The sequence below is a fragment of the Aplysia californica genome, unplaced genomic scaffold (assembly GCF_000002075.1).
Source record: "Aplysia californica isolate F4 #8 unplaced genomic scaffold, AplCal3.0 scaffold01082, whole genome shotgun sequence".
NCBI classification, from domain to species: Eukaryota; Metazoa; Mollusca; class Gastropoda; order Aplysiida; family Aplysiidae; genus Aplysia; species Aplysia californica.
The window spans coordinates 184,151-194,509 of record NW_004798352.1 but is presented as its reverse complement, the minus strand read 5'-3'; the positions used below and the strand labels follow the sequence as shown (position 1 = coordinate 194,509).

The 10,359-nt window shown below is 36.2% G+C and overlaps 1 protein-coding gene across 1 annotated transcript; it reads left to right on the top strand.

Annotated features, from left to right (window-relative positions):
- Nucleotides 1-533: 533 nt before the first annotated feature.
- LOC118478875 (phospholipid scramblase 1-like) lies at nt 534-3,599 on the top strand (the record flags this gene model as incomplete). Its single annotated transcript, XM_035973255.1, is given in 2 exon segments — nt 534-642; nt 1,701-3,599. Coding segments are annotated over 2 exon segments (207 nt in total), but the record flags the coding sequence as incomplete, so codon positions are not given.
- Between the last annotated feature and the right edge of the window lie 6,760 nt (nt 3,600-10,359).

The following is a 10,359-nucleotide window of genomic DNA, read 5'->3' as shown; positions in this document are numbered from 1 at the left end:
CACACACACACACACACACACACACACACACACACACACAGAAACACAGACGCACACTTTAGTTTTTATTGTAAAAAAAGAAACCAAAAAAAATTTAGTCCTTTTTGATCGAATCTAAACTGATTTTAGATTTGTGTCAATCTTTAAAAGAACTTTTTTTTGTTGGATGTCGCCAGCACGACTTGTGTCACTGCAAGGATCGTGCACCTAGCATGTGTGTTTGCTGATGGTGTTGATGTTGGATGCACCCAGATACTTTAGCATGTACAAGAAAATGTACAATTGATTGTCAAGCGTGGGTGGTTGGCGGGTGCTCTGGTGTGGTTTGCTTCTTCTTTCCTATCAAACATCTTTCGTCCTTATCTTTCCTCCTTCTTTTTTTTTTTTTGGTTTGTTTCTCTCTTGTAACACCTCTAATATTCAGCACTTATATGGCTGTATTGTGTTGCAAGTGCCGTAAAACACTTACTAAAACTAAACTGTCTTCTACTGTATATATTGCTCACTTGTCTTTTCTGTCTGCTCTTGCACAGGTGTTTGAAGGAGACTCGGACGGCGAGGGTACAGAGATTGGCCAGATCATCAAGCACTGGGGTGGATGTCGAGAGGTTTTCGGCGGGGCCAACGACTTCAGTGTCAAATGTGAGTCTACACCGTCAGAACGGGTGGTTGGCGGGTGCTCGACTGGTGTGGTTTGCTCTTTCTTTCCTATCAAACATCTGTTGTCTTTATCTTTCTCTTTCTCTCCTACACCCTTTTTGTTTTCGATTTCTCTCTTGTAACACTTCTAATCTTGGGCACCTATGTGACATTATTGTGTTGCAAGTGCTGTAAACGCTTACGACAACTAAAAAGACCATTATATCCCTCTCAACCCAGGTTGACCCTGACAGGCAGGGTTCAAGCAGCCAATCTCCTGAATGATGTAAATTGTGGCATTGGGGTCGTAGAACATTCAGTAGTAATAATAATAATAATAATAATAATAATAATAGTAATAATGATAATAGTAATAATAATTATAATAATAGTAATAATAATAATATTAGTAATAGTAATAATAATATAAATAATAATCGTAATAGTAATAATATTAATAATACTAATAATAATAATAACAACAACAGATTGCATTACAAATACAAAATGCATAAATCGATATTGATTTATTTTGATACGTTCCTGTTTTTGCACCCTCTTTTTTTATTGAAATAATTAATTGTTTTAGCCCTTTCTCTAGTTGATAGATATTAGTTCATTTATGTTTTAGCTCTAGCTCCTCTTTTTTTTGGGATCAATATTCATTCATTCATGTTTAACCTTCTTGTCTTTTTTATTTATTTTAATTCATCCATACTTTACTTCCTTTTCTTTTTGATTACTATTATTTCATATCTTACTTCTTTTTCTTTTTGATTAATATAAATTAATTCATATTTTAATTCCTCCTCTTTTTAATTAATATTATTTAATTCATATCTTAGCTCCTTCTCTTTTGATCAATATTAATTCATGTTTTAATAGTAATTCATTTGTGTTTTACTTCTTTTTAGTTATGAATAATATCGAATACATTGGTGTTTAACTGCTTTTTCTTTTTTAAATTAATATTTATTCATTCGTGTTTTAATACTTTCTTTTCTTTTTTGTTAATATTACTTCATTCATGTTTTGCTTCCATTTCTTTCTCCCATCTGCAGTCCCTCAAGGCATGGATCTCATGAAGAAAATGCTGCTGTTTGGCGCCACCTTCCTCATAGACTTCAACTACTTTGAGTACCGCGGAAACAATGGCTAAGATATTGTCGCATGACCTTCAGTTTCTTCTTGACCTTTGGCATTGACAGCTGACCTTCGACTTTCACTTCGTAGCCAGCAGGAACAACAACAATAAAAATTACAACTTGTTCACTTTTGTCTATCCGCATTTAAAGAAATTTAGCTCCTTTATTAAAATGCAAATATACGTGTAACTTTTCACCCTACAGTCAGCCAGTGACCAAACAAAAGTATTTCTGAAAATATCTTGATCCAGTAATTAGAAAGAGTCTTTGTTTGGGCCCTATATTAAACAGAGCCCTTAAGGTGTGTCCACTGGATTGCTACAATAAATGGTTTATGGTAACCTAGCCAACAAATTGCTGTTTTTGAGACTGCGACACCACCCTGCCACCCCATTCCAGAATGATCACACAGACGACACCCCCCCCCATAGTATCTAGGTGTCACCACTCTAACCTCAAAAAGTACTCAACCATCTGTTGGGCCGTGTTTTATAGCGATGCAGTAAAATATGGTGTTGATGAAAATAGGCCAACTTGTTTTTTTATTAAGGTGTATGGTATAGATTGCCTATGCTTTTTTTTTAACCCACTTTAGACTAAGATCTAAGAAAATGTGTCTGAACCTTATTCTACAGTGGCCTTCATTAACACTTTGCCGTCACATCTCGCCCATCAACAAGAACGCCGAACTTCCGCTCCCGTCGCAAAACGCAGATCAGCGATGTTTATCTTCCAATTTCTTTGGATTTCCCCCAAAATGCTTGTGATGGCATGGGTTTTTTACTATATGAACCTTGTGATGGCAAAGTGTTAATGGGCCTTTATATTCTGTTGGTCGTCGAACTTTTAAGAGCTGCGTGCACAGATCTCAGAAGATTAAACAGAGTGATTTGTTTTTATCCTTTTTTTTAGTCCCGGGTAGATGAAAGTGAACAAGCTATTGTATCTATTCGTAACAATAACTACACTAATCCCCCCTCCCCCCCCCCCCCACCCCATTTATTTGTAATGGTTCTAACCTCGCTTGCTCTTTTTAATGGTTCTATTATTTCAGTCGTCTTTTGTTTTATGTTTTTATTGTGTGTCAGTTTGGTTGGTATGATGTTATTTTTGTGCCGGAACTAGAAGTGACTATTTATCAACAAATTTTATGGTATTTGTGTCTTCACTGGTCAGTGGCCTCTCGTATTTTAAGTATTCTGGTCTTATGGCATTACAATATTGGCAGGCCCGGAAAAATGTTAAGTGAAACCAGGAAAGGGTTGAAGAAATTTGTTGCATATATTTTTCTGTATTTATCGAAGAACTTATAACTGAAACCTGTTTTTCTTGTTCAGGTTTTTTGTGATGCTCAAATTTTTCTACTTGTTTTTAATGGTGTTGTTGTTTTCTTTCTAATAAGGCACAAGTTGAGATGTAGGGATTCGTTTACGGATATCCATCTGTGAATTATTTCTCATTAATAACATGTGAATTGTAATGGCTAAGCACAAATGGCCTTACTTTAATCTTGGAAAAACTAACATTCTCAGTACTTTGACGTGAGGAGCATTATGGTAAAATTTGGTGAGTGCTCCCAAGTTGAGTATGCAAGGAAATAATGGTGTCGCAAGTAGTCCACTTAAATCCAAGTTTTGAGAATGTTCAGTTTTTACTTGTACATCCTCCCAAAACTCGATCAGAGATGTTCCTTGCAACATCACCAAAATGCAGTTTAATACTGTGGCCAAGGCTTGCAATTTTCTTTCTTTTCATGATTCCCTATGGGAACGACACAGCATAATCTAGTGTTTTGTCTCTGAAGTAAAAAAAAAAGGTACCCAAACAGACTTCAGTGGATTGCTTGCGACACTGATGATATGTCCCTTTGCTTGCCCCTCTACTGAGATAGCAAGTATGTTTGGTGTAAGCTTGCTCATGCTTTGACACTGATCTTTATTAAATTTATACTGTTATTATTATTATAGCTATGAATACAGCAATATTATTAATGATAGTGAAGATGATAACTATTCCAATTGTTATGCGTAGCTGCATTGCCTTTTCTGTCCTGGTTATGATAATTTCTGTGTTAATTGTTATTATTATTGTTACTTTAGTGTTATATTTGTTGGTATGATGATGGTTGTTATGACAAATGTTGTTGTTCCTGTAATTGATATTATTGACATTGTTGACACTTCTGCCCCTGTGACCTGATTTTAAACTGAACCAACCGGCCTCTGACAATTTTGTATATATGTATGATGACCATTTTCAGTGTTTTATTCGAAATTTAAAAATTTTTATCGTTTGAGGCGACCTTTATTTTTGTGCAGAAAAACTGGTTCTCCATATCTTTGTTACTGACCAGTCTGCATATTTTTGTCTCTCTTGATTTGCTCAAAAAAGTAATTTCTTCCCTCGATTCACTCGAAAAGCACTCGTTGAACAGACCATCAAAAGAATAAATCGACTTGGAGCTAATATGACCTTTCGTAGTTGCGAGCACTGTAAAACTCTTACAGAAACAAAATAGCAAAATATATTGACTTTTTTTTCCACGATCACCCTTTTTGACATGCAAAATGGGCTTAAGACTCCTGATTTGGTCATGGTTAATTGACTCAAAAAGCTAATTTATTCACCTGGTTTGCTAGAAAAGCTATTTTCTCCCAGGTACAAAATAGTTCTGATGTTATTTCAGTGCGGTTTGTAGGCTGTCTCTGTTGAAAGACCTTTTGTCTTTGGGATGGTTTCAGTGAAGAATAGCTTGTTATATTTTCCTGTAAAGACAAATCTATATAATGGTTTGATGGAGGCTTAAATCATTTGCAATAATTATTTGTATCACGACGCAGTGGAATCAGGCGCTCTCCAATTTTTGGGCAGGTAGAGTTATTGGTATCATCTTAAAGTTTGTCCGTTTGTCTTGCTTTGGATGGAAAAAAATCCTTTCTATCTTGAATAAAAGTCGAGATATTTGCTATTGAAGGAGATGGGGGTCACCTGGTTTTAGAGGCAAAATTTGTGAGGAAATTTTGGTGACTTCCATTTGTTAAGGGTCTTTGAAAACTGACAATTTACATTTTTTTTCTGCCTTTAATCAACGTTTCTCAGTAAAAACCACACAGAAATCTGATTTTAAATGGGCATAATTTAAAGGTGCTGAGCCTAAAAACAGAAATTCGATAAAAATGGCCAAACTGGAAAAATGCTGATTTTTTTTTCTGAGTTCACTATTTTGAGGAGCGCCTGATTCCATCGCAATGCCTCACGCTCGCTCTTATTAATTGTTCAATCGATCACAGTGTTATTGAGTGCTGTTGTTTTTTAAAATGGATTTCCAGATATTATGATGTGGAAAAGATATTGATAGGAGGTGGTGGAGGGAGAGGACTGGTGGTGGAGATAATGGGGATGGGTAGTTCGGGGTGGGGATCGGTGACCAATGAGATGAGTTATTTTATATATATTATTTTTTGCGTATCAGTCAGAGATTGGTTGTGAGGAACTTGAGTTGTGTTGTAAGGGATGGGTTTAGGGGGGGGGGGGGGGTTGATGAGATGAGATATTTATTTTTTTCCATTATTTCAGAGTATGGCTGTGAGCTCTTTGAGTTGTGTTTTCAGGGATGTGGGATTAGAGAGAGGACAGGTTGGGGGGGGGGGATGAGGAGGGGCAATGATATGAGATATTTCTTCTTTTCCCATATATCAGTTATGGTTGGGAGGTCCTTGAATTGTGTTCTAAGAGATGGGGTGGGGATGGATGAGCTGACGAGGTGAGATGTTTCTTTTATTCTCTATCAGAGATTGATTGTGATTGTGAGATCCTTGAGTTGTATTTTTAAAAGTGTTGAGGGATTTGAAAAAGAAAAAGAGGGGTTGTGGAGGAGGAGGTGGAGGGGGGGGGGGACGCTGATGAGATGTGATATTTCTTTCTTTTACTATCGGAGATTGGTTGTGAGGCCCTTGAGTTGTGTTTTAATGGATTTGGGGATTTGAGAGGGGGGTTTGGGGTGTTGGATACAAGCTATTACATAGGTGTTGTATTATGTGTTCATGTTCTTCATTTTGTAAATATTTCGCGTACTTCTCTGGGGAAGGCAAAGTGACTTACAATAGTACAACCGTGCTAAAGGTTGGGGATTGTTTTTTCTTCGCTTCTCAGGCTTACTTCTATTTTTTTTTCTTTTACAATTTTTTGTGGCGTTCAGATTTTAGACAGTTGTTTTAATAGTGTAAAATTTAGGCTCTTTACCGTTGCACGCTTAAGATTTGATTTCGAGTCTCATTTGAGAAAGTTTTCACCTTGTTTCTTTGTCTGTATTTGCAGGAATGTTGTACCCTGCTCAGTACGGGTCAAAGCGGCCTCTCTTCTTAATGTCTTAATTGTGTCCGAACGTTTTATTTGATAGTAGATGATTTATATATTATGCTCCTTGTATCGAAGAGGGCGTAAATCATCTATCATCAAATAAAAGGTTTGTTTGAAGCTAAAGTGATGCTTATTTTTGTCTCCTATCTTGCAAGTTTTTGTTTGTTTAATGTTTTCTTTTCTTTGGGGTGGGATTTGTTGTTTTTCATTCCTTCTCAGGTTTTTGTTTTTGTTTTTACAAATTTTTCTGGTGTTCAGATGCCAGTTGTGAGTGGTTTGAAGGGTGGCTCTGGTAGATTCTACTTTCTGTTAGGGCTGGATCCTGCTCGTCAAATTTGAGACTCGACTCAGCAGTAGGTTAAACAAGCCACAAGGTGCGGTGGTGACAGCGACAGGGGAGTGAATCGGGAATCGTTTGGCGATACTGTTCCGCGTTCCACTGAAGTGAATCGTGAATCGCGTTCCGCAGGCAAGAGTGGCGATTCAGTTCCGTTCTCGCGCTCGTGTCCCAGCCCTACTTTGTGTGCGTCTGGCTTTCTTTTACTATACACTAAATGAACGTTATTGTTTTGATGTGCTTCTCATTTCTCAAGCTAAACTGAAACATTCCAGTTGAAAATATTGTCAATAGTACTACAAAGGATGTGTTTTTCGCGTTTCCCTTTGCAAACTTTACACACCAGCCAGCTCTGATATTAAGTAAATGGGTGGAGGATTCTGTGAGGTCACAGGTGATGATTTTGTTTAAAATCTGGATATCCGGATTCCTGAAATTTGCTCGGACTATCTAAAATTGTGTTGTTGATTTGTGCATGATACATTTAGATTTCTTTTAGATTTTGAGGCGTAGGCCTAATATATTGGTTGGTGTTTGTGGGTTTGAGCCCCATCGATGGCGGCTGCCCCTGTATTTTTTATATTTTAAAATAATATTTTCTAGTTTTTCTGCCAACTGTTCCTCCACATTATACTACGGGTCGGGTGGTTGGAGGGTGCCACTTGTACATCTTTATTTTTGTCTTTCCCTCTGTTGTTTGTCTTGCTTTACACCAGCATTCAATGACCGCTTTACGCCAGCATTCAATGACCGTTATCATGTTGATGTTCTTCTCTTAAGTAAACACAAAAGAGTGCTGTTGTGTTAGCTCAGTAGATATCATGCTTGTCTATGGTGCTGCTAACTCCCCAGTAAGAATGGTTTTCCATGTTTGTTTGGGGGCAGTGCTTTTCTTTGTGGGAACTTTCTGTTGATTTTTTAAATTCTGTTAACGTATTGCTGAATTAACTAAGTTTTATTTGACATTTTTGGCAGTTTTGAGTTACTAAGAGCATAAGATTAGAAGCCAAATGTTCTTTGTCTGCTTTATCAAAAGTGTAAGATTATTCGGAGTCGTTATCAAGATATTCAAAGTACTGCTTTCTGAAAAGCTTGACATGTTTTGAAACTCAAAATTTTAAAATGTTAAATTTCCCAAAACTAGGTTCTGAGCAGATAGAACTTTGTAATTCTAGGGTAGCGATATGATGCGTTTCATTTTGGTAACAAGTTCTGTTGATATGTTTCTTTTTGTGTGAGTGTATTCTGTTGATGAGTTTTATTTCATCAATATATTATGTGTGTGTGTGTGCATGCAGAAAGGTCCTAGTTATTGGAAAAGCTATTTTTTGAGCAATATGGTGAAAAACCCGATAAAGTCGTACCTGGTCAAAAAATCTATACCACCAGAAAACTACCGATGAACCATTTCTTCATAATTTATTGAAAGGATTTTGATAATATTTTAGGCCGAATTCTTTTTTTAAAAATTGATTATTTTTGCAACGCGTTGTACTTCAAGAAAGGTTCAAAAATGTGCTAGAAGTTGGGGTTTTCTACAAACTTTGTTTTTACACCCTGTGTTACAAAATATGGGATTTCTTTAAAAATACCATATATTTTTTTAAATCTGCGTTTTCAGCATACTATTTGCAACAAGAATATGCCCTTGTTTTGATATTCAAAATTTCCGACAACTGGGACCTTTCTCCAGGTACACACTCATGTTGTGTCGGTGTGTTTCTTTTTGTGAAAACATATTATTCTGTTGATGTGTTTTATTCGGTAAATATGTTCTGTTGATGTGTTTCTTTTGGTGTGAGTGTATTTTGTTGATGTGATTTATTTCATGTGGATATATTCTGTTATTGTGTGTGATTTTTAATTTTTTTTATAACGGTGGGGAAAATTTACAAGGGGTTTTTATGTGAAGGCTGAACATCATTATTTTCATTTTATCAACTAGCACTGTTGCAAGGGAATGGTTGAAGGACGCTATGGGTGGTTTGCTTGTGCTCTGGTATGGCTTGCAAATTTTTTTTCCCTTCAAACTTGTAATGTTTTTATCTCTCCTCTTTTTTTAAAAATGTTACTTTCTAGTAACGCCTCTAATTCTCAGCGCTTAAGAATATAATGACCTATTTGTGTTGCAAGTAATGTAAAACTCTTGCTAAAACTGAAAAAGGTTTAGTTTTACATTTTATTTTTTTCATTCTGTATTGCTCCTTTTTAGCACTACTCAACTTACTGACCATTATTGTGTCGAATGATCTAAAACAGTTAAGTGCTAATTACAGAGGTGTCGAATTTTTGGTAAATTCCGGACATCTGTTTTCCTGAAATTGTCTGCATCTTGCCCAATTTCAGCCAATCGTTAAGTTGTTGCACCTTTTATGTATGTTAAAACGCGTCTCCTTGCGAGATATTTTAGACAAAATGGTCAGTAAATTGTAAGTCCCTGCGGAGGATGCTTTTCCATAAGGGTCCAGAATGTTCAGGGTCTTCCTTTTTTTTCTTTCCTTTTTTTTTTCTTTTTGTAGCCAATCGACACCTGTGTAGTTAAGACATTTAAAAAGTACAGAGTTTACTTTGTTTATTTAGTTAGTTAGTTATTTTATTTTTTTGAATTTATTTATCTATTTTTTGGTAGCGAGTTGACTCCTGTGTAGTTCCACTTTCCACACCACATTTCGTAAGTACAGAATTGACATAATTTCTTGTGATAAATATTTTTATTTGTTTTGTTTTTTTGGTCTAGATCTTAAGGTTTATTTATTACAATTTTTTGTTGCCCCATCTTATTATTTATTTATTTCATTATGAATTTTTAAATTTTTTTTGGTAGCCAGTTGACACCTGTGTAGCTAAAACATTAACTAAGTACAAAATTGACACAATTACATGATTTATTTATATCCTTAAGCATATCATGTATGTTCAGTGTATTTGATGTACGTCATTGTATACTAAAATATGCTAATGTAATCATTTACAGCTGCTGTATGTCATTTCAATTAATTGTATTCTCATGAGTGAGTCGTTGGTGGATGCTCTGGTGTAGTTTGTTCCCTCCTTCTTTCCTATGAAACATCTATCATTCTTTTCTTTCCTCCTATTTCTTCGTCTTTGTTGGTCTTTTGTAGCACCTCTAATCTTCGGATCTTATTTATATGACCTTATTGTTTTGCTAGTGCTGTAAAACTCTTACTGAAACCAGTGTCCTTATGTATGCCTTTTGATCTTTTATCTATATATAATATACATTATACTATATACATACACTGAGTTGTACCGCCTGACTTTTATACGTATATTTCTGAAGTTCCTGTGTAACATTTGAAATATTATGTGGTTAGTTGTTGAGAAATTCTTGAGCTGTTTTGTATTATTTTGGTTGATGGTTTGTCTTGTGATTACATCTGTCTGTTAGTTTGTCTGCTTTCCATCAGTTTGCATGTGTTTGTGTGTCTGTCTATCTCTCTGTTCGCATGTGTATCCTTCTGCTGCTTTGTCTCTCTAGTCAGTCTAACTTTTCTTATCTCTGCCTGAAAGTCTGTCTGTTGGTCTGTCTGTTTACACGTGTATCAGTCTGTCCACCTATCTGTATGTCCAATGACCCTCGTCTTGTTGGTCCTGAGAGAGACAGAGAGAGAGACAAAGAGAGAGACAAAGAGAGAGAATGAGAGAGAGAGAGAGAGCGAGAGCATGGTAATTCCCTCGTCTTGTCCAGTCATCGTTCTGTCGCCTCGTGCTGATAGATTTAAATCTCCGGCACCTGTGGTGTACTGGTTAGATGCTTCACCGTGTCGCACTCAGGAGACACGAGTTCGATTCCAGTATGGGGTAATTTTTATCGAGTATTTCTGTTTTTCTGCTGGGACGCTGTAGCCCTCTCAGCAG